We start from the raw sequence: 25403 nt of genomic DNA, 5'->3' as shown, positions 1-25403 counted from the left end.
GACATGTCTCTGCTTTCAAAGGGTTAATAACTTATGTGGACATATAAAACAACAAATGTCCAAATCAAATCATTGGTACAGATAACAGTTATAACAGTTTTCTTTCTTTTTTTTTTTTTTTTTTGGTTTCAAAATTACTTTTATGAAAAAGAACATTTGTCGTTTTTGTTTAAAATCTTGATTTATCACATTCTGAGCAGAATTTGATGCGGTGTTTTTATTTTACCTAACAGAATGCCTTGCCTGTAGGCAAACAGAATGTCAGATTAAAACTTTCAATACTCTGGGGCAAAATCTGCCGCTTTTAATAAGAGACGAAGACTCATTTGGATCTTTTCAAACATTATACATTATACAAACAAACCGAGTGTCCGTTTATCATGTTCATTGCTTTAATTTGGGGTGAATGGTATTGGGAAAGGAGAGGGCTGCAGGGGCACATGTGGCCTGCAGTGAGCCATAAAGTAAAAGGTCATGATGAGGATTCAGTGTATTGATACAAATAAAGCGCTTAGCTGAGGACTGGGCATATAGAAAGACTCAACCAAGGTGAACTTTTTTGAAAAGACAGATGACCTCATTGATACTATCTCTTTGTGAAGCCTTCTACTTCATTTTTCTAGGAAACCATTTGCATAAAGTGGTACATTTGTCAACAATATCCATTTGAAATCTTGGCTACAAATGAAAGAAGATGGAGTTAGACAAGTACCTGCAAGAGCAAGTGCCTCTGCTGACAGATCCTCAGACAACAGTTTTCAAAGGAATTAAGTGAAGTGCATATAAGTATAGGTTTGGTGTCAAAAAAAACCCTCATAGGGCCTCCTGGGTGGCGCAGCCATTGAGCGCTGGCCTGAGAAGCTGCCCACAGCCTCTGCAGCGCCGGTTCGATCCCTGGCCGCCGGGCGAGGGTCCCAAATGGCGCGCAGACCTCTCCTGCCACGCCCGCTGCTCCCCTCAGCAGTGTACTTCGTCAGTCTGCCTGTTCTGCTCTGCTCCCGGCTCTGTCTCTGGTGAATTCTCTCACCCTCCCTCGCTTTTGACTGTACCCAGTGCTTGTATAAGTAAATAAATAAATCTTTAAAAAAAAAAAAAACCTCATAAACATGTATTCATGTGGGACACACAGGAGTTAGGTGGATGACAAAGAGTTAGATTGGAAAACTATTGACAGCAAACAGCAGCAGTGTGACTACACAAAGCATTTTCAGAGGCTGAGGACTAAGCCCAGCTGGGCTGGGATACAGGGTTCATGAAGAACAACAGAGGCCAAGTTAGAAGAGTGGAAGGAGATTTGGCAAAAATAATAGGTGGGGGCAGTCATTGATGGCTTCTGAGTCAGAGCGAAAAGATTACAACCACACTTTAGGAAAATTAATATGGTGACAACATACAGGATGGACCAGCAGAAGAGGTTCAAGTAAGTTGGGGAGAAGATAATAAAGTAATAAAGTAATAAATAAACAAACAAACAAATAAATAAATAAATAAGAGGTCACACTTGAAATAATAAGCATAAATTAGTAAGGACTAACATCCAGTAACAATCCAATGGAAATGGGAAAGAAGAGTGCATGTGACAGTCCATGATGTAAAAAAAAAAAAAAACAGACATGGCCCTTCCCAGTAGAATTAAACCTTGGCATAGCCTTGACTGTGAGTTTTGAGGGGCAGAATTTGTGTCTTGTTTATCACTGTTCCTTTGATGCCCAGCACTGTGCCTGGCACACAGACACTGCTTCCTAACTGTTTATAATTGCTGTGAATTACAGTTATTTCAGTTAGGTTATAGCAGTTTTTTTAAAGTCATGGTAAACCAAGATTTCCCACAGAAAATTCTAAAAACTTAAAACTTCAGAAACAAACAAAAATTAGATTAGAAGATGTATAGCAATAGTTTCTACCTGGTCAATACAATGTTGCTATTTCTAAATCACCATATATTGACAGACACAGAAGAAATTTTTCAAAATTTTTCATTATGCTTGTATAGAAAGGAATGAAACATTTGTGATTTTAGTAAATAGTGACTCCTTCCAAATGCTAGGTCAGAGGAGTTTAAAGGAAGCTAAGGAATGGAGCTGTTTTTTGACTGAGCATTTAGTCTAGGAAGTCATCTCCTAAGAGTCTTTTACTTACCTCCTAAGAGGAACCCTGTTTATGACTCTGTGGGAGAATAGAAAATTCTTCTATCTACTGTATCATGTCCAGAATAGCCTTTGCAACACATCAACTTCTAAAATTCCTTTAAAAAATCTCTATTTTTTTTCCTTAGATAACATTGCCCATGAGATAAGGACTGCCTCTTACCATTTCCTCCTGACCTGCAGATGCCTATGTCATGTTCTCTTATGCATTTCCTGGGTGAATACCAAGTCATCATGAGTCAATGGAAAAGGAAGGTAACAGGAAGATGTGAAATCAGCCAAACTCTGACTAATCGGCCTATACCCTTCACACCCTTACTGACATCACAATGTGATGCAACCAAGAGCCTGATATTACTAAGTGCACGTCTGGCATCTTTCATTTAATGAGTATTTCCTGAGGAATTTTAAGGAAAGTGTGCATGCCTGGGGTTTCCAAGAATTGTTGCTGAGCCATCACATACTTATACTTGATTTAATTCACGTTACAAATGCCCATCGCCAATTATACACCAAGAAGGACACTGAGCTTTCCCTAGATACAAGAAAAGCATACAGATGACCCTTGAACAATACAGTTTGAAGTGCCCTTTTATGTGGATTTTCCTATAAACAGACAACATAAACTTATATTATAGATCAATGCAGTACAGACTGTAAACTATTTTCTCTTACCATTTTCTTTATAACATTTTCTTTTCTCCAACTTATTTATAATAAGAATACAGTATGTAATACAGGTAACATACAAAATAGATGTTATTTACGGTACTGATGAGGCTTCCAAACCACAATAACTTATTTGTAGTTAAGTTTTGGGGAACTCAAGGTTATGTGCAGGTTACTGCTTACCCTTAATCCTTGAGTTATTCAAGAGTCAACTGTATAACACACTGTCCCTATTGGGGGACAGTATAGGCCATTCCCAACATATACTACTTTGACATGTGGATCATTTTGAGCTAAAGGCCAAGTAGGACTCAGTGGACTCAGGAGGGTTTTTGTTACCACTCCCTTAACAACATAACAAGAAATTAGATTAGGGGCCTGTTTCAGGAAGTAAGATATTATCACAAACAGCTACAAAGAGTATGGGCTAAATGTGGTAGATGGGAGGATGATCGCAAGGCCTATTTGTTCAAATTCCTCTGTGTCTCATTGTCTGGCATGGCAAACATTTTTTTACCAAATCATTTGCTATTCCACCTTCCAATAAATTATCTTCCTCCCCTTTAAACTCTCAGGCCCTCACCCTTTCCCGCCTAGTTAGGATGGCATATAGACCCCACTTTCTTGGCTATCAGAGAATAATATGTGTCTTTGTGGGTTCATCATATTTAGGAAATTAAATTTGGGTAGGAATTTTTTTCCTCTCCTATGTCTCCATCAAAGAAGGTACATGTTCTTGACAAAAGTAAGTATTTTATTCATTGTCGTAACAGAATGAATTATATTTAAAAGGATGATATATGATATAATCCAGTCCATTCCTTCTTGAATTCACTATGTCCCCCAAGTACAATTATCTCCCCTGGGAGGGAGAAGTGGTGGGGAAGAGACCACTCTCCAGTTGAGCACATCTACTTCCCATCTGCAAGGTATGGGGCACAGGTGTCCTTTTTCATGCCAAGCCTTCCATGCAGGCTAATCCTGGCTAACTCCCAATACTAGACACAAGAAGGTTTTCCTTTTTTTTTTTTTTTTTTTCTTGTGGGACGCTCGCCGGTGGCCAGGGATCGAACTGGCACTGCAGAGGCTGTGAGCAGCCTCGCAACCCAGCGCTCAACCGCTGCGCCACCAGGGGAGGCCCAAGAAGGTTTCCTTTTTAAGGTTCTAAAAGAGGACTTTTTAAAAAATTTCCCCAGGTGATTATAGTATGAACCAGGGTTATAAACCACTGAGCTAAGAGATTTGGAAACTTGAAAGGAACTCAATTCAAATAGAAGAAGTTTTTGTTCCTTGCCCCCTAAAAAAAATTTAGCACAAAGAATATTGTTAAAGAACAGAATTCCTGAATGCATGGATATTTGCTTTCTACATGTTAAAAGGAGGCTTTATAAAGGTGACTTTCAACAGCGGTATTTTGATAATAGGATAATTCACTTTGAGGAAAAGACTAGCATTTGGTTCTCAGCCCTGGTTACATAATGGAATTGCTTAGGAAGCACTAAAATGCAGAAACTGGTTTAAATGGCCTGGATCAAGTTTTCTGAGTTTTCTAAGGATTAAAATGTACACCAACTAGACTAGCTAAGGCTAAAGTGTACCTATCAAAGCCAGGTAAAGAAAAGTTAGAAAAACCTAGAAGTTGTTGTAGTCCCTATTATCTTCACCACAGCCTCAGGCACCCATCACTCTCAGCCAGTTTTTGATCATCATCTCAACTGTATCACGAAGTCCTTCCTTTTACAAGTCATTAAATGCACAACTTCGGATCTTCCCTCCAGGTCTGTCCCATGAATCACTCAGAGGGAAGTTTAGGGTCCTAGTGTGAGGTAAGTCAAATTTTCCAGTCCCATGGGACACATGGACTGTGCACAGAAATCTCACAGAGCCAGGCTTCCTCTGTTCATAACTGAGCAGCGCCTTTAAGACATCTCCTGGCATGGCCAGGAAGGCAAGACCTGGGCTCTATATAAAGCAGCTCTGGGGCGAGGCAGACCTCTCCTATCACGCCCGCTGCTCCCCTCAGACTTGCTTTTGGTCTGTTTGCCTGTTCTGCTCCCCGCTCTGTCTCTGGTGAATCCGCTCACCCTCCCGCACCTCTGGCCTGTAACCCAGCTATTGTGTAAATAAAAAATAAATCTTTTTAAAAAACAAATAAGTAAAGCAGCTCTGGGGTCTGCCATCAGGTGCTGGTATCGGTTTGTTTCACCCTGAATATTCCCAGGTCTTCCGGTTACTTCTTCCTCTACTAGGTGTCTGTCCTGGCTTCCTCGCTCAGCTCCAGCCCTTGTACTCTCTTATTTCTGGGCATCATGTGCCTGGGCTTCTGGTCACTAAGTAGAACTTTTCAGCTCACCCCAGTGCTAGCCTCCAGACTGACTGGGGTCTGTATAAATGGATGCTTGGTAACTGATATGACCACTCCCCCAGGTCTGAGTCTTTGTCCTCAGGACTTGACCATTCTCTTTTTGCTGCTTCTTTAGAGTTGACCACAGGCAAGCCTTGGTTTTTGGTCTCATTGTATCTTCTGCACAAACTGGATGATGCTTCTTGCCTCTTGTGATGTTCATCTCACTCACGTGGTCTATTGCTGTTTCCTGGTTACTTTGCAGGGAAGAGAGATAAGCAAATGGAAGTACTTTTGCTATGAAACATCTCTGTCTTTTGGATGACATCTTCATCAATTTTTCTCCAGCTAACAAAAGGGCAATATTTTCCTTGAAGCATGATTTCCCATAATTTTGAAAACAGATGAGTTTCCCTAATTCAAGTTGCATCTTCTGCCCTGTGGCCTTGGTCCTCCTGGCCTAATGCCACTTTGATCATCTACTTAGCTATTTGTCAGTCTTTCCTTCTGTGGGTTCTTTTTTTTCCTAGTTGACTACTAGTCAAATAAATGAAACACCATTTGGTAATTCAGAAATAGAAAGAACCTGATGAGGAGTAACGCTTAGAAAAGAATAGAGGTGGCCACTCACCTGCTTCAATAAACACCCCTGCTTAATAATGACCCCTCTGAATTCTTCTTTCAGAATCACATCATCATCACTGGAATTTTCTTCACAGAAAAATCCACTGTCTGGCTATTGGGAAACCAAACACAAGTTTATTTTACCAGTTGAAGGCATATCACTACTTTTACGGTCTATACCTCTCCCCCACCTCCAGTCACTGGGTCGGTTCTTCTTTCCTCTGTGGTTCACATTCCAACCTGAACTTCCAAAGCTGTCCTTGGTTAGCTTATTTCCCCTCCTCCTTTATCTTGTTTTTAGACGCTTGTTTCTGATTTCTAGATGCTCTCTTTACTCCACTCAGGTGTGATCTTGTCAATATCCTTTCATTTCTATATGTTCCCCAAGCTATATTCTAAGTTTAGCTCAGGACATTTCTTCTTCCAAAAGTTTCTTTCTCTTGGGACTTCATGGCCACAACCTTTGAGGGCAGGTTTGACCAATTTATAAGACACTGCACAATCTATCTCCGTTATGACCACTGTCTCTCAGCTACTTCTACTTCGAGTCCAAGAGCATGTATCCAGCCTCATCCTCTAAGATCAGGAGGGAATAGAGGTGTGCACAACTATATGCAGAAATAAATCATACAGAAGAAGAGGAGCCTCTGTGGTGGGTATTTTTAGAATCCCACAACCAGATTAAAGGCCTGAAAAAAAATTACTGCCAGTAAAACTTCCCCCAAAATGAAATGAAACTCTCTCTGGGACAGTCACTTAGTTTTGTAAGCAGGATGGTTCTCTTAAGTAGCTTCCTAACTTTTGTGTTGGACCACAAATAGAAACAAAAAAACTACCAAATTCCCCCTAGAAATCCACTGTTGCTGGATTTCCCCTTGTGAGGAAATGGACCAATATCAGTTCCATATTGAATAATACAATGTTCCTCAATTTGTGGTCAGCCTATCATGGGAAGTACACAAGATGATTGGGAGGTGACATGACTGAACACATTTTCTACTGAGTCACATATTTTAAGGTATATTTGGAAAAAATACAATCACTCTGTGATTATATGACTCTCTCTCTATAAAAAGGAAACTCTAGGAGGGTTGCAATTTTTACCTGTTGTTTTTTTTCACTGTGGTATATCCTCTGACTAGGAGAATGCCTGGCATGTATTAGAGGCTAATAAATTTTAATAAATGAATTCTTGCTTAGGATAAAAATAGGTATGGCTATGGAAAACACTCATCATCACTTATTATTAGGGAAATGCAAATCAAAACCACAATGAGTTATTACCTCACACCTGTGATGATACATTATATCAAAAAGACCAGAAACAAGTACTGGCAAGGGTGTACAAAAAAAAAAAAAAAGGCCCTTGCATATTGTTGGTGGGAATATAAATTGGTGCAACCTTTATGGAAAACAGTATGGAGATCCTTCAAAAGTTTAAACTAGACCTAGCATATAACCAGCTATTCCACTTCTTAGGTATCTATCTTGAGAAAATGAGAACACTAATTCAAAAAGATACATACACGCTGATATTTACTGCAGCATTATTCACAATAGCTAAGATATGGAAACAACCTAAGTGCCAATTGACAGATGATTGGATAAGGGAGATGTAATATATATACACAATGGATACCACTCAGCTATAAAAAAAGATGAAATCTTGCCATTTGTGACAACATGGATGGAACTGGAGGAGATAATGCTAAGTAAAATAAGTCAAAAAGAGAAAGACTCTGGATGGTGTCAATCACCAATGGAACATAAAGAAATAAAACAAATGATCAAACTAAAACAACCCTTAATCTCTGATAACAAAATTGTGGTTACCAAAGGGGAAAGAGTAGAATGCAGAATGAAGGATGAATGGGTTTAGGGGGTTGACTGGCTGTTGGTGGGAGGGGGGTTATTAGAACTTTGGTATAGGGTGTGGTAGAGCAGCAGACATTTGAAGGGATGTGAGGTCATACTCCTAAAACTTAAAGCGTTGTAAACCAATGGTACCTCAATTTAAAAAAAATTGATATATTAAAGTTTAAGAAATATATGTATAGACAGCTATTCTTATAAATAAACAATAGTTTCTTTTAACCTGATTCAATTGGATGTAGCAGGCATTGTGGAGGGGGACAGCAGTCAAGTTGAGAGTTGGGGTGTCTCCTGGTTCTCCTCATCTGACATGTCTTTCCTTCCCTCCATCCCCCATTATCTAACAACTCTCTGAATGGCTGAGCTCTTTCTTTTACATGTGTGGATATGACCTGAAATCAATCTGTAATCTGCCCGGTGCAGCTCTAAGACAAAGAGCATAGATGGGTAGCTCCTTTAGCTTACAAAGTAGTAGAAGGCATCAGGGTTGTCCAGAAAAGGGTGCTCAGCTGTCCCATCTGCTGCACTCTTGGACAAATCTCCAGCAGGCTGCAGATACCCTTCGTTGAGCAGTGAGGAGGCAATCATGAGACCTTCTTGGCGATTCCTAACAGACTGGTTAGAAACCAGCCAGTCAATGACACAGGTACCTAGATGGGACCATGGGAAAGAAGGTTACCTCTCCATACCAAAGAACAAGCCATTGACAGAGGACCAAAGTGTCTGGCTTATCTAATCTTCCTTGTTATTTCAAGAAGGAAAAACAGTCAGTGGGATAGATAACAAGAAACAAAAGGATCCACGTAAAGGTTTTTGCTATTGTTGTTGTGATACCTATATGCTTCTTAAGGAACAACACATGCATCAAAGAAATAGTTTTTACTAACCCACTTATTTATTTCATTAACAAACATTTATTATGTGCCTACTAGATACTAAGTACTATGATGGATATTGGGGAGGCTTGCTCAGGCAGTCTAAAGGGAGAGATGGCTGACAAGTAGGTGTTGTAATAAGACCATAGCTGTGGGTCACTGCAATGAAGCTACTGGGTCAAATCTGCATGATGGGCGGGCAGGGGAAAGGGAGTTGTGTGTGCACTTTGGGACAAGATCCATAGAGGAAGTGACATTGAACCCACGCTTAAAATGAGTAGATGTTTGCCAAGCACATGGGGCAGTAGCTGAGAGGAACCAACACAGGCTGAGGGTGCAGTGTGAACAGAGGCACATAGGCAATGAAGCAGCCCCAGTGCAGAGTGGGGGTAGGAGAAAGCAAAAGAGACAAAAGGGAGAGGAAGGCAGAGAGTGAATGAGGAGAGCTTTGATGACACATCAAGAAATTTGGTAACGTGGGCCTTCCCGGTGGCTCAGCAGTTGAGCGCTGGGCTGTGAAGCTACCCGCAGCCTCTGCAGCACCTGTTCAATCCCCGCCACTGGCGAGGTTCCCACATGGCTCGCAGACCTCTCCTGCCAAGCCCGCTGCTCCCCTCAGCAGTGTATTTCATCCGTCTGCCTGTTCTGCTCCCTGCTCTGGCTCTCGTAAATTCTCTCACCATCCCGCGCTTCTGACGTAAATAAATAAATAAATAAATCTATCTTTAAAAAAAGAAACTAAACAAATTTGGTAATGAGGCAAGTTTCCCATCAGGAAACAGGAAACAACAATCAGATGTGTATTTTCTAAATTAAAATTTTATATCACAGTTGTACTGAATGTCACACCTTGGCAGAGGCCAGCAGGCACCTTGAGAAGCCAATCAAGTTTCTGCCTCAAGAGTGGATTGCAAAGAAAATAAAATGAAATTAACACATCAGTTGGATTATTAACAGACTAAAATGCAGCTTTGTGTTAAAAAGGCATTTATTTTCTTTACAAATGTAGTCAACTAGAGAGTCAATGTGACAGCCAGCAAGTTCCCCATCATCAAAGCAAAAGCAGTAGTATGTGCCATCCTTGAAGAGGAGTGAGAGCAGCTGATTGATGAGCCTTCCGTGAATTCTATCTATGAATAGCTATTGCCGAATTTTATTTCTCGAAAGATAAATGGATACTGTATTTCTGCTTTTTTTTTAAGATTTAATTTTATTTATACAAGAGCAGGGGTATAGACCAGAGTCTCAGGAGGATGAGAGGATTCACCAGAGACAGAGTGGGGAACAGAACAGGCAGACTGACTGAAATACACTGCTGAGGGGAGCAGCAGGCAAGACAGGAGAGGTCTGCCTCGCTATGTGGGATTCTCCCTGGCCAGCCGGGAATTGAACTGGTGCTGCGGAGGCTGCAGACAGCTTCACAGCACGGTGCTCAACCCGCTGCGCCACCAGAGAGGCCCTGTATTTCTGCTTTTAATTCTTACCATGACCCTATAAAAAAGGTAGAGCATTCTTATTATCCTAAGAATGAGAAAGTTAAGACTCAGAAAGTTTAAGTCATTTTAGGCATGAGTTCTTACGTTGTGCCTTCACCTAGATTCCATGTTTGTTTAGCTACGCATGCTATAGCTTGAAAGACAAGTTTATCATGGTCTCCCTGTCTCTTGATATTCAACGTCCAACACATGTCAAAAGTGACTAGTCCCAGTCTCAGCTGTAGATTTGTTTACCCTACTGAGACCAACCAACATCCACATGAAAGTTCCATTCTTGGGAATTTCAAAAACTCACCCTGAACTTCAACAGGATGAACTTAGGAAGTCTATCACAACTCTCCATGACTCAGAAGCCCATTACACAAGAAATACCTGGCCTGGACCTTGTACCCAGATCTATACTGGAACCTCCCCAATTCTCACACTCAAGGCTTTGCCTTGGAGACCTTAGTTCTGCTAGAGTTAGGACCTTTGTTTTGTCAGTTTTCCTTGCCACTGCTCATGGCTTGGTGTCTTGATATACATCTCAGTCTTGATTTTTCTGGTGCTAGTGGGCCAATGCCTTAATTCTTTGAAGTTGAATTCCCGTAGAACAGTACCCTAATATCCCAAACTATGTCTATTACCTTCAACGTTCTTAGTCTTGACCTAGACCATTTTTATGTATTATCTAGTAATCGTGCATCCCTTCAGATTCTATATCTGTGGTCTTTTCGGCATTTTCCTCCCTTAAACTTTCCTGTCACCATAAGTAAGGTACTAGGCAGCTGACAAGCTTAGTACTAGTATGTACATCCCATTTTGCCCCCTAATGAGCCACCAGCCCTATCAAGCTTCCCATTTTCTTTGCTGGATGCATATTATAAATATCTCTGCAACAAAACTTTGAATTCACTTTCCTTTGTTCAGCCTCCTCATCAGAATTCCTTCCCATAAATATTTAATGGAATCCTACCCACCTTTCAAAGTCAAATTTAGGTACTACCTTCTATTCATCTCAACAACCAGCTGAATTCTTTCTCTTTTCTGAACAGAACTGATTGTGCAGACTTGTGCCTCTTAGTCATAGTAAGTTCACTGAGAATTTGCACCATACTGAACTTAGTCTATGCCAGGAATTACTCCAAGTACATTACAGCAAGTCTATAAAGTAAGTGTGCTGTGATAATCCCCATTTTGTAGGCAGATAAAGTGAGCACAGAGAAGCTAAGTATTGACCTAAGGTTTTACAGCTAGTAAGAAGCTCAGCCAGGATATGAACAAAAGGACATGTTTTCAACCACTACACTGTCTACCTAAACTCTTTTTGTTTTAATGAGATATAGTTGACATATAATATTATATTTATTTTGATGTAACATAACAATTTGATATTTTTGCACATTCAAAATGATCACCATGGTAAATGCAGTTAACATGCCAAATTCTTAAACATTTAATGCCTTACCTTTTGCTGCCACAGACATCCCTAAAATTGTCACTTGAATCTTACACTGTATATTGATTTCTGTTTATCATACTAAGGGTCTCATCTTATTCAACTCTCTGTCTATTTCAACATAATGTCACTTATTGAAAAATAATTGATCCTTTGATTGACATAACTGGAACTTTTGAAACTTAATCTTGAACAAGAAAGTTCACTTCTAATCTGTCTTCTGTTTCCATGCTGTGAAGTTCATTTTCATGTTCACTGGTCAGGGTTCTGTGACTCCATCCACCAACCATGCTTCTTACTCTCTACACCAGAAATTAGGCTGAGGGAGAACTCCATGTTGCCCCTCATTTCAGCTGTCCCATTTCAGATTTGAAAGTTTTCTTACCTGTGAAGCAGTGATTAAAAATCTTCTTGTCCTTTTCTAGGTTGAGTTCTTTCACACCTTTTTCTATGTCTTTCATGGACAAATACAAGGCACTGAATAGAGATGAAAACAGACAGTGAGTGGGGACATTTCAGACTGCAGACTTCTCTTTGGGAGCAGCCACCATGGAGAGGCTGACCATGAGTACAAGTTTCCTCTTCCCAGGGGTTCCTGAGCCTCATCTTCCCAACAGATTATAAGTAATCTATTATAAGTAGTTTATATTTGACTTTAACTAGCTTATATTTGCAGAATTCTGTGGCATTCCCAGCATTCAACAGCACATACTAAGGTGGTATTACTGTCTCTTAAATGCACCAAGTTGTTGATTTAACCCCAGGTGCCTGAAATGGAGTGTTGAGCCCCAGTTAGGTGCTAAAGATTAAAGTTTCCAAGGGCCAGTTTTTCATACACATTTTAGATTTTTAAGCCTCCTCAGTTCTTTAAGTATCCTTCAAGAGACTATCTGGTATACTCACTTGCGTCCAAAAAAGTGAACATTTTGTTTAGACTTATCTCTTAGTCTAAAAATTATAAGGCTAAATAGTTCTCATGTTTTTCTTTGAAGTAGTAAAGATAGCCTTATCGGGGAAATCATAAGAACAACACAGAAGACCACTTTCATATATCCTGTGGTCCACAGAGCAAGAGTCTTATTCCCACATGGCTCTGACATCTGTGGTCAGAAATGTGGCCATGTGGCGAACCCACCCAGTGTTGCATTTAGACCAGGAGCCTCTCTGTGGGTCTTCACTGAAAACTTCCTTGGTGTTTGATCTCGCCAAGCTCAATGTGCAAAGTTCATTATACTTGACATGCCATCTCCTGTGTTAAGCTTGCAGAGGGATGTTTTGGTCCCCACGCAGGGACTCCCTGACCCAATTTTATAAAACAGCATCTTGTTGGACATGTTAGGCAGGTAATATAGAATTCTTCCTGACAGGGCTCTTGTTTAGGGTATGCTCAACATAACAGCAAAACTAGCAAAAAGTAAAGAGCCCCAAACAAAAGGGTTCATATGATAGGTGTCATGAAACATATAGGAAGAAAGAAACTTCCCCCACTACGCCCACCCACCAGGGCTGAATTTACCCTATGGGCCTCTGACAACATTCAGGCAACAACTATCATCTGCAAGTCCAAGTCAACCAACATCAGAGGCCATAAACCAGGCCAGAGCACAAATGGTTTCCGCACAGAATGAGCTTACACCTTGGTTGGCCTTTGGTGACTGAAAGTGTGAATGTAAACTTGCACTTAAAACCCTACATGTTTGGACATACAACCCCTGCCTTTTCCTACCTACTTACAGATCCTGAAGCTTTCTTTCAAAACTAACTTATTATGGGTACTTCATAAATGTAATGATGTTCTCTCTCTTTCTCCTCTTCTCCCCTCTCTGTCTCTCTCTCTGCCAAGGTTACACCAAATTAAGGGAATTTATACTCCATCAACCTTCTCTCCTCAACTGCTAGGCACTAGAGAAGCCACAATCACTCCCTCACACCCAAGTGAGCATCTTGCTTCACACACACGCTAGTATTGAGCTGGAAGTATAGATACAGCCATCAAAGGTGAGCAAAGCAAGCCCTGGAAGAGGATCTGTTAGATTTCCTCCAAAGGAAGACAAAAGAAAGGGTGAAGGAAAGGAAACATAGAAAATCACCCTAAGTCAATTGTTTCTGGTAGTCGAATAGACCTCCTGGTGGATTTCCTTGCAAACTTCTGGCCTCCTTCAATACATTTTATGGCCTTCTTGGTGTCCCGAACCCAGCCGTCTCTTTCCTCCAGGAAGGCTGCCTGGAAGAAGTGGTCCTGCTGCTTATTTGTAGTGATCTTGAACACAAACTAAAAATCAAAACACATCCCATTAGGAATAATTCCAGTCAAGAGGCGGAGGCCCTTTACCAAGCAGCAGTAACCCCGCCCTGTTCTGGAAGTGCTTGGCCACAAGAGACCCAAATGTCAAAAGTGGGTGATAGGCAGTGGTGAGAGGGACTGGCCCAGAGAGCACCATTCACACTATGGATTGTGGGCTCCACACAACTCAAAGGTCAGTGTCTGATGTGATATTTGTCATAGTCAGTGATGCCAACTCACCATCCTCTTGCCAAAGTCCTGACAAGGGCTGGTCAGAGTGCTTCCTTTCAGGGGAATCATTCCTTTGGGGCTGTTGTCACTTTTCTTCTTATAGAATTCAATTCCATCTTCTAACAATACAACCCACATGGGTTTCCAGGTGTTGAAAATGCTCCCCTGTAGTGACAATAAAAAAATTGGGTAACAGTGTTTTCAGGAAAGCAGACTTCAGGAGAAAAGGAACTGCCTTTCTTCCAGAACTTAAAAAAAAAAATTAGATAAAATGTGTGCATATCTATAATCATCCAAGAAGCCTCTTGTGGGCCATTACCAAGAGAATATAGCATAGACCTCTACTTTCTTTCTTGAGTATTTCAGGCTTATTTTCTGCTTTTTTGTCCATTGTGTTCAGTTCAATTCATGATGACAAATAGATTCTATCTCCAGGGTCAACTCAGACTGAGTTAGTTGTGGACACCAGAGGCTGGACTCACTGAGAAATTGTCACCGACCAATATTTATGTGTGCCATGGACATGGAGACCAAAAAATGGTGGATGCAAGCCACAGTTACTTCCATCCCTTAGTCTAACCAGAATTTATCTGAATAAAACTGACAAAAATCAACTCAGATGGCCATTTTTGTGTGCCAGCATGGCAATGCTGTGTGAAAATCACTTGCAAGATGATCTGTAATGCCAGAGTGAGGCCAACCCTGTTAATGTGGTCTTTAGAAAAATCCTTACTCAAGAAATTTTCAGTTTGGGTTAGTGCCAACTACCCCATTAGCAATAAATTAGCCATTCCAACTAGCTCAAGGACGTCTCTTACTTGTCTATATCTTGGGAAGACTTTGAAAAAAGAGGGGATCAGGATTCTCTTTGCCTCTCATCTTTGGACTCAAGATGTAGCTCTCTCATGTCTACCACAAGATAGAATTATCATCCTTGTCCCAACACATCCTTTTCTTATCTTAAATACAAACAGCCTCTATATAAAGGTCCAGTTGCCCACAAGGAAGACTGCAAAATGATAAATGCTTCTGTTTCCTTTCTTTGCTGTCCAAGTTACTAAAAAAAAAATTTCTAATTAAAGTACACTATCTCTTTTCTGTAGAAACAGAATAACTATCCATCTAAATACTGGATTAGTTCTCCTTTTCAACAAATGGGCAAGATCCACACTATGACAACATATGAAATAATTTCTGTCAATCAAATGTCTTTCTAGTTTATGTCTGTCTAAGCGAGAATCATACACAGAATATAATGGTCTCTCCAGGAAAATGAATAACTATAAGAAAGTGAAAATCAAAATCAACAAAAAACTATGAACCAGAAACACTCTATGGGGGGTGGAGGGCAGGGAGGGGAGGGATTGGGGTCAAAATAAGGGGGTTGCAATTGTACGGGGAATATAAAAATAAAATTTATTTAAAAAAAGAATATAATGGTCTCTTACAAAACAAGAAGAAAAATACAATCAATTTTTTATATGAGCAAAAGACTGGAAAAGGTACTTCATTAAGGAGGCTACCAAAAAGCATATGAATAAGTACTCATCATTATTCAACAGGGAAATGCAGATGAAAACCACAATGAGATGTCTCTCTGCACACCCATTAGAGGATCTAAAATTTAAAAAGATTGAAAGAGCAAGAGTTGGCAAGGATAGTAACTGGAACTCTTACACATGACTTGCAAGAGAGCAAAATGGAGCATCCAACATGGAAAACTGCGCAGAATGTACTGATTCTTAGAAGATATATTTTGAAATATTTAGAAGTGAGATAGTATGATGTTTATAACTACTCAAATATCTCAGCATGAATATAAGTGCATATATTTATATGTAAGTTTAGAAATAAGGAGGGAGAAAAACAAATGTGGCCATGTATGAAAAATTGATAAATCTACATAAATTGGACATAGCTTATTGTATTAGTTTTCCTATTTATTTTGTGGATTTGCAATTTTTCAAAATAATATGAAAAAATAATAAACAATACATGATACTACAATGTATTAAATTTTAGGATATCCTTTTGGGGAAATATATAAACAAGTCTACTTAAGAAAACTATTAAAATAATTGAAAATAATAAAAGATATGCATAGATCAGGCCTCCCCTGGTGGCGTAGCGTTTGAACGCTGGGCTGCGAAGCTACCCGCCAGCCTCTGCAGTGCCAGTTCAATTCCTGGCCACCGGCAAGGGAATCTGCACATGACACGCAGATCCCTCCTGCCGCTCCCACTGCTCCCCTCAGCAGTGTATTTCGTCAGTCTGCCTGTTCTGTTCCCCGCTCTGGCTGTGGTGAATTCTCTCACCCTCCCACGCTTCTGACTATACCCAGTGCTTGTATAAATAAATAAATAAATCTTTTTTAAAAAAAAGATATGCATAGATCTAGGGGTAAGATGTTGGGCTAGATGACTGCCAAAACCTCTAAGATTTACTTTCTATCTCAGACCTGGAGAAGATAAGTAACTGTCAGAGTCACTCAGAATTTTTGACCTTGGAATTGCAATAAATTGGGAGAGGTCAACCAGCACTGCATTCCTTCGAGGCAATGAAAGTAATGCTACTTCAGAGACAACTGCTTAAAATGAGTTTGTGGTTTCCTAATTAAGATGTAGCCTTAGGGGTATGTCAGCACTCAGAGGATATAGATTCAGGGTCATTAAGAGCATTGAGGACACATCAATTCTGCAAGCAAAAGAAAGCAGACACGTAAAGTAGAAACCTGGTCAAGGTTTGACAGTTGTAGTTAAGTTAGGATAATGGACACAGGACTGGTCTAACTCCTGTCAGTCAACACTGCAGCCCCAGCTTCTCCCTGGAATTACCTAACAGCCCCTCCCCTGCTTTGTATTTATCCCTTTCTGACCCTCCCTATTGGTGATCACCCAAGGACAAACTTGGAAGTGGGATCATGAAATGTCCATGCTAGAAAAGCATTTAGGATCATCTACCAAGACTCTCGTCATAAAGCTAAGGAAGCTGAAGCCCAATTAAGTAACTAGAACCCAGTATGTTTGAACAGTTAATGTGGAACTGGAACTAAAATCCCAGTTTCCTAATACCCAATTGTGTGTTTTTCCCTCCATTTCCTCTCAGAAGCCTTCTTCATTTTGTTTCTTTTTTTTTTTTAAAGATTTATTTATTTATACAAGAACTGGGGTACATACAGAGGCATGGGAGGGTGAGAGAATTCACCAGAGACAGAGCAGGGAACAGAACAAGCAGATGGACCAAAGACACTGCTGAGGGGAGCAAAGGACGAGACAGGAAAGGTCTGCCATGCCATGTGGGTATCTCCCTGGCTGGCCGGGAATCAAACCCACACTGCAGAGGCTGTGAACAGCTTCACAGTGCAGCACTCAAACCCACTGTGCCACTGGGGAGGCCCTCATTTTGTTTCTTATATAAAAAAAAATCTGGGATCTAAATCAATTTCATTAGGCCATTTAGTTAACTTATGTATAACCTCATATACATAGATATACACACATACACACATCTTTGCATGTATACATGTGTATATACAGAATTGTAAAATGTATCTATCACTAAAACATTATTTTATGATTATGTAAACAGACACACTCTATACATAAAATCATGAAACATGTTAATGTTTTTGGGCCTCCCTGGTGGCACAGCGGTTGAGCTCCGCTCTGCGAAGCTGTCCACAGCCTCTGCAGCGCTGGTTTGATTCCCTGCCGGCCAGGAAGAACCCCACATGGCACGGCAGACCTCTCCTGCCTCGTCCGCTGCTCCCCTCAGCAGTGTATTTGGTCAGTCTGCCTGTTTTGTTCCCTGCTCTGTCTCTGGTGAACTCTTTCACCCTCCCATGCTTCTGACCTGTACCCCAGTTATTGTATAAAATAAATAAATAAATCTTTAAAAAATAATGTTATATCATAAATAATATATTTTTATTATATATACGTTATCATAAATAATATATTTTATGATAATAATATTAACACATTTAATGATTTTATAGAGAAAGAAACAGGGATGAGCGCTGCGCTGTGAAGCCGTCTGCAGCCTCTGCAGTGAGGGTTCGATTCCCATTAGGCCGGGGAGATTCCCACATGGGTGTGGCAGACCTCTCCTGTCGTGCCCTCTGCTCCCCTCAGCAGTATATTTCAGTCAATCTGCCTGTTCTGCTCCCCACTCTGTCTCTGGTGAATTCTCTCACCCTCCCGTGGGCTTGTACCCCAGTTCCTGTATAAATAAAGATAAATCTTTAACAAAAGAAAAAAAGAAAGAGACAGACATAGCCAGAGAAAATCATGTCTGTTTTTTTCCCATTAGAGACCAAAACCTATCCAAGTACAGGTCATAATGGGCTGATTTTAGATGCTGACTCAGATTTCAATTTTCCTAGTGAATAATTTCATTATCACCGGAATGGCATAGCCTAGTGCATAAGAACATCACATTGCATGACACCAAAAGAATAATGTTTCACTTAAATAAGGGACCAGGAAAATGAATAACTATAAGAAAGTGAAAATCAAAATCAACAAAAAACTATGAACCAGAGACACTTTTAGGGGGGCGGGGGTGGGAGGGGAGGGATTGGGGTCAGAATGGGGGGGCTGCAATTGTATGGGGAATATAACAATAAAATTTATTAAAAAAAAAAAATAAAAAAAATTTAAAAAAAAAAAAAAAACATAAATCTAAAACTTAAAATTGAAAACAGTTAGAAACCAAATCATTAACTGTACATCAAGCTGATAAAATGACAATACAATGCAGAATAAAGGAATGTTTCAAGTGAAAAAAAAAAAAAAAAAAGAATAATGTTTCAGTGTGAGAGGTTTGCCTGTATATAAATTGAATTTCTGTACATTCAAAAGCCCTGCAACAACTGAAAAGCAAATAAAAATTTGTGGATATTTGTATATGCTCTATATAATTAAAGGTTAATATTCTTAATGTATTTAACTCTTTATAATCAATAAGATTGTATAATCTTATTTCCTATTTCTTATATATAAGAAATATACAATACTCTGCAATTTTTTTAAGTGAGAAAATAATATAGATAATTTTCATAAGGGGAAAATGCCCAGGTCCAATAAACATAAAAATGTACTATTTCCATAAATTTGAAGAATTGCAAATTAAAATTAAATAAGATGTAATCTTTTTCTTTAATAAGATGTTGTTTAAGATTTATAAAATGTATGGGTGAAGTTTTTGGGGGAGGGGAAGGAGCTCTATGAGTCAGCCATTTGATGTGGGCTGTCAAAAAAACTGAAGTCATAGTTTTAGGCTGTATAAATAGAAGTACAGGATTTAAAGTGAAAAAGTAATATTCTGACTTGAAATGGACATAATCAATAGGTGTCCATGGACTCTGGAGCTGGATAACCTATCTTCAAATTCCAGCTTTGCCACATTCTAAGCCATGTGAGCCTGAGGAAATTTTTTAATCTTGTGTTCTCCATCTGGCAAATGCACATAATGCTATCATCTATTTCTTAAGGTTATTGGGAAATTAAATTTAAAATCCACATAAATCACATATGGCACATCTAGAACATAATACACACTCAATAAATACTCCTTATTCCTTGTAAATCTATTCTTATTAAGTACATTTGGAGAACAACCTTGAGCCTGCTCAAAAGAGAGTGACAAGATGGTATCTCTCTTGGGGAATTGTTGAAAGAACAGTTGAAAGAACAAGCTACATTTTACCCCTAAAAGGGACAGACAGATCCACTATTAAGGGTGTTGTAGTTTTGAAGTCCCAAGAAGTGTTTTCAGAAAGTAATAGATTGCTGCATAACTTAAAGGAGGAAGTGAGTGAGTTCTCTGACATGGGTGTTATTCAAGCATGCTTGTTAACAGATTAATAAAAGAAATGCAGACCACAAGGGGAAGGCCCATTAAATACTGGCTTCAACACTTACCCTCCACTCAACCCTAAGATTCTACACATATATTCCAAAAAGATTGTTGACCCCACCAACCCTTTATCTTCTATTTTCAGATGCCACTGTCAACTTTTGGGGCTGACCTACCATCCAAAAATACATGCATCTTAAAAACATATGTAACAAGGAATTTTGATTTCTTGGTTTTTCTGACTTTATTTTAGGCAACTTTCTTTCTCTGAGACATGTTCATTCAACAAATAATAATAGAGCAGTTCTATGCTTCTAGGCCCGGGTGTCTGGGTATAAAGATGAACAAGACAGTCTCTACTTGGAAGGGCTCCCAGCCTAATGGGAGAGAGAACAGCTCCAGTTCAGTTTGTGCATGAACGGGGGCATGAGCCATGCCTTCCTGTGTAAATGCCACTTCACAGAAACATGACACAACCCATTGCTGAGGGTTGGGGCAACTTTGGTGTTTAGAGCTCCTCCCAGACACCTCCCCTAGCGTGAAGACACCTCCTTTAACTTCTCCTTAACCTCAAACTTCTCTTTTCATTGCTGACCTATAGCTGGAATTCAAAGTAAAATCACATTATGACCAAACCTATGTAGCTAACTAAAGCAGAACTGTGGGTTAGTACTGTCTCTTCTCCCACACTCATGGGACATGATATTTTAAGTCATTGTGGGGTGTTAATTTAAGTGCTTATTTCCGCTTCACCATAAATCATATCATCTAGATTTCCAGCCTCATCTCTAAAATCACTTGAATAATATCCTAAATAAATGGTAATCGTGTATCTATTTCAATTCTTTAACGGTAAAGAAGATAATCTTTTATATTTTTTTACATAAATAAAGTCTTTTAGATTGGACAATTTCTCAATAAAACCATATTAAGTAAGAGAGCAATGGCACAGAGTGCTTAACAGCATGGTCACTAGCTTCTGAAGGATGTGGGTTCAAATCTCCATTTTGCCTCTGCCAGGCTGTGTGGACTTAACCCAGTTGCTTAATTTTTGCAAATTTCAGTTACTTAATTTTTGCAAACATCAGTCTCCTCATCTATACAATGAAGATAATGAAGTATCACGTCCCTTGAAAAGATTAAATCAGATAATAAGCTTACAGTGCTAGATAGTGGCTAGCTTATTGTAAGTATTAAAAAAAAAGTGGTAATCATATAGGTAGATCGACAAGATTACACAGATTTATGGGTAATGCGATGACATCATTCTGGCAGAATGTTCTGCTAAGCACCACCCATGAGAGCAACAGTGCTTTGGAAAAGAAAATTGCAGCAATGTGAACCTGTGAGGACCACACGTAACATGGCTCAGCACAGCTCTGTGAGACATGGGGGTCACACTGGGCCTTCCAGTCCATCTCTGCCACTTATTAGCTATGTGAGCTTGGGCAAGTCTCTTTGCCTATATCCCTCGGTTTCCTCATCTGTAAAATAACTTGTACCCACTTGGAAGGGTCATTGTAAGTATTAAATGCATTAAATGCTTACAATTGTGCCTGCTGCTGGGTAAGCACCACATGTGTTAGCTATTATGATGATGGTAAATCAAAGAGTGCAAGATTCTGTTGACTGTTTTAAGTAGCTGCACAAAAGAATTCCTGGGCAAGATACCTGAGTACTGCCCTCTCTTTCCCTCAAACTTTCCTCCTTTACCACTATTCAGTGTCACTCTTTTCTTGCCTGCTCAAGCCCCTTGTCCTTCTCTTTCCTTTCCTATCCCCAATTACTGGGTTTCTCCCAGCCTCCTAGGACACCCAAATCCCTAACCCACTCTTTGGGTCAGGCCTGGTGTGAGAAGTGCTTACTGACTTGGTCACAAAAGTTTGCTCCAAAAACCTCTAGAAATGAAGCTGGTTTGTGACACAATGGTGGAGGAGTTAAGGTTACGTAATCTGCTCCTCTCTCTTTTAAGCTATGATTATAAATATATCCATGTCAATAGTGTGTTTCCAAGGACCTCCAAAATATGTTTATTTTTTATCACCCCTGCTCAGATAGGAAGTTTGAGTTTACTAAACCCAATCTTGCCACAATATAATTTATCAAGCCTCACTCTGGTTCAGGTAAATTTCTCTGACGTTTGCTTTTGCTTGTCTTGGTCAGCCCCCCTTTTTGAATGCTGTATGGGACCAATGAGACAGTGGGCTGAGCTGTAAGGTGACCTGGGTTTGAATCCCAGGGTGTCCTCCTATCAGCTGTTGGACTGTGGTCAAGTCATTTCTGTCTGAGCCCCAGATTTCTCTGGAAGATGGAAATAAGGATACTATCACATGGGGGTGGTTAGGATTGAATGCTCATAGAATGGCTAGTGGTGATGTGGTAAGTTCTAAATTCTCTTTTTTTCGCCACATCAAAAGTGACAAGACTTGAGACCAGGAAATCTGGCTCTTATTTAAATTGAAAAAGATGCAAAATGACAGAACCATATATTTTTCCTCCTCTTACTATCATCTCTATTTAAAGATCTTGGGTAGAAAGCAAAGAACCCTGAATTGTGAATGTCAGCAGTTATCTCGTACAGAAAAAAAGCAGAAATGTTTTATAATCAGTGCCATTGATTTTACACTAAGGCTTATCTGACATGATAAAATCCTTGTACCAGAATTTTCTGTTATATTTTTCCAACCCAAAATCTCTTATCTTCAATAAAATAATTTCCTAAAATAACACCCAGATATCTTCAACTATACAGGAGAAAAAACTGAATGGAGGTAGATTCTTATATTATTATCTGTCATACTTTAAGGTCCATAACCATAGTCAAGACAACTAACAGGATGACAAATAAAGATCTTCATGGTCCTTTCTTCACTATTAACTTGGCAACCAGCTCAGGTATATATACCAATATATACAATATATACATACCCCAGCAGTATCGAAGGAGGGCCCCTGATCTGTTGAACCACATATCGACACTAATGCTAACAGTCATTACCATTTACGCAGCATCTACTATGTGACAGGTTCCCGACATGCAGTTTTAATTTAACAGACATAAGGTAACTGAATGGAACTTAACCTCTAAAGAAGTTAAGAACTTTAACACCTCACTGGGAAATTTTAAGTTTAGATATAGTTCTTCAGCCCACAAGGAGAGTGTTTCCGAACCAAATATTACTTTAAAATGAAAAATTAGAGAATTTTAATATACTACAACTAGATGTTCAAAAGATCCCTGAAAAATATGAAAAAATGTGGAAATATCAATTGAAATATCACTACATGTTTTAGGTACATTTTTTAGATTTTTTTTTCAGGAAATAATCTCAGAGAATTACTTTCATTGATTAAAAATATTTATTGACTTAAATCCATATGCTTCATCCTCATTTTCTGGTGGGGCAGACTCATTAAAGATTTAGCTTTCTATATTTTTTGTAATTTGGGGTTTTCAAGTATGGGTACACAATAAACATAACTCTCACTACCACATATATACAACAAGCCAAACTTATATTAGATACACTCTAAGAAAATCCTGGTGTATAGGGTAGAACTCCATGCTACCAGCCAGAAACACAACAGTCAGGTTGTGTTTCCCCTGTGGCCGTGGGTGGTCACCGAGCTTCAAGGCCTGTTTTGTTTTTCTTTTTTTTTCCTCTGGACATGAGGGAAAGAGGCCATATGATCTCAGGCCCCTTCCAACTTTAATCAAAACACAATCAAGTGGCAATGTATGCTGTTTAGCTTCGACACTTGTAGAACATTTTGGGCTAAAATGCTCAACAATGAATGGGTTTTAAAATAGTTGCATCAGGTTCTTGTTCAAGGAATAAACTGGTTATCTGAAGTGCTGTACATTCACAATGTACTGAATTTTAGTTCCGTTCTAAGAGGACGCTGAGCTCCTTGGGTCAGTGTAAATGTACTCACTTATTTAGGTGTTGCCCACAAGCCCTGTGTATGAATGCTCCTCCTAGGGGCTTTCCCAATGATGCTTCATGTGCCTGCTCCCAAAAGTAAAGGCAACAGTGCTAACAAAATTCAATGTCCTGATGCCACACCAGTGAGACTAAGCATTTTTAATATACCTGTGTCCCAATGTCCTAATCATTTAAAGGGTGCATTGGCCTGCCATGTCAATCACACATTTTACAATTCATTGAGAATTATGAATGAAGAAGTTTTAACCCAATAAAAAAAAAAAGCATAAATGTTAAGAAAGATGGCCCAAGAAATTAGTCACAATTACTGTGTTGCTTTAATAGTTCATTTTTAAAATTTTTCTTCTTGCCCACCTCCAAAAATAAAAAAGGGGAAGAGGGATTTAAATAACAAACCAATAGTCTTTTCAAGTAACATTTAAAGCAGAAGAGTTTAAATATTCTAACATAACACAGATGTGTAGCTTTTGAAAATATGCTCTAAATGATGAAGGATTTTGCTAAGGTCCCCACTTTCCATACCCTGCCATCTGGAAAGTGCCACAAGACCAAACTTTGCTGATCCCTGAGCTGGATTAGTTCATCTTTCAGAACCAGAATGCCCCAGTATATGTCCTGGCTTACCACCCCACTCCCAACATTCTATGTGCTGTAATACTCCCCTATTTCAATCCAGTAGGTTTAGCATTAAATATACCTAAAATTAGAGGATAAAGAGTACAAAGCTGCCCCCCCGCCAACCTTATTTCCAGGATACCCTCCTGGATGCCCTTCTGCTTACCCTCTTCACAAGGTAGCCCTCTCTGATCCGCTTTGGTTCCATGTCAGATGGACAGACAGCAGGGTCCACTCTCAGACAACTCCTCCCATGAGCTTAATCTCCTCTGGAAGCCAAAGTAGTTGTCGGCTGCTTTTTTATAGTGAGGTTCCTTTCACAATTTCCCGTCATGCTGGTTATCGCATGATCACATCCTCTTCCCCTCTGGGGTTGGAAGATCAGAATAAGGAACTGCAGAACCAAATAACCCACTCTTTGCTAATGTTGGAGACTTATTAAAGGTATGGTTAGATCAAATATTTACCCAAGGTAAATTTTTATTATCACAAAAAAATCATTCTCCTAAAGAGAAAAAAAAAAGGTACAAGGAAGAAAACCTTGTTGGTGGAAACTGTCCTGGCTTAAAGTATTATTCTCGAGATCCTGTGAATGCTTATAAAAATGCTCAAGCAATTCAGAACTGACTGGTTAGCGTAACAAAGATTACTACTAAATGGAAGCCAGGTCTGTGCCGGTATGCTGTGAAGTGGTTTTCAGCCTATCTAATTTCCCTTGTTTTCACAAGAAACCCACAGGGGCAAGTATAGTAAGTAAGTCTCTAGCGTAGGCATGGGGGAACGCAGGTTCAAAAGAGAAAGCAGGTAAAAGGTGGGCGGGTGCTGCTGCTGTGCATTGGGCCTGAGAACCTTGAATCACACAGAAAGACAAGCCAACAGAAGGCCTGTAAAAAGACATCCACCATAATAAGGCTTGTTTGAGAAACTACTTTATAGGTTCCATCGTGGCAACTTCCCTTCTGGATAGCATCTTAAAGCCCTGCTGAGGGTACTACAGCAGAT

At 39.6% G+C, this 25403-nt stretch overlaps 1 protein-coding gene across 1 annotated transcript in view; it reads right to left on the bottom strand.

Moving 5' to 3' along the window:
- The window catches only part of PLEK (pleckstrin), a 29043-nt gene extending 4358 nt beyond the window's left edge, over positions 1-24685 (bottom strand). Inside the window, exons 1-6 of the mRNA XM_037527518.2 lie at positions 24568-24685; positions 13990-14145; positions 13556-13737; positions 11851-11942; positions 8122-8306; positions 5792-5896 (exon numbers count right to left, since the gene is read on the bottom strand). Coding sequence (XP_037383415.1) covers positions 5792-5896; positions 8122-8306; positions 11851-11942; positions 13556-13737; positions 13990-14145; positions 24568-24609 — 762 coding nt within the window. The 5' untranslated portion in view covers positions 24610-24685. The remainder of the gene's footprint in view (positions 1-5791; positions 5897-8121; positions 8307-11850; positions 11943-13555; positions 13738-13989; positions 14146-24567) is intronic.
- Between the last annotated feature and the right edge of the window lie 718 nt (positions 24686-25403).

This window comes from Talpa occidentalis, unplaced genomic scaffold (genome assembly GCF_014898055.3).
Source record: "Talpa occidentalis isolate TD23 unplaced genomic scaffold, MPIMG_talOcc4v2.1 talOcc4.5, whole genome shotgun sequence".
Taxonomy (NCBI): domain Eukaryota; kingdom Metazoa; phylum Chordata; class Mammalia; order Eulipotyphla; family Talpidae; genus Talpa; species Talpa occidentalis.
The sequence above is the reverse complement of the archived record's forward strand: the minus strand, read 5'-3'. Positions and strand labels throughout refer to the sequence as shown.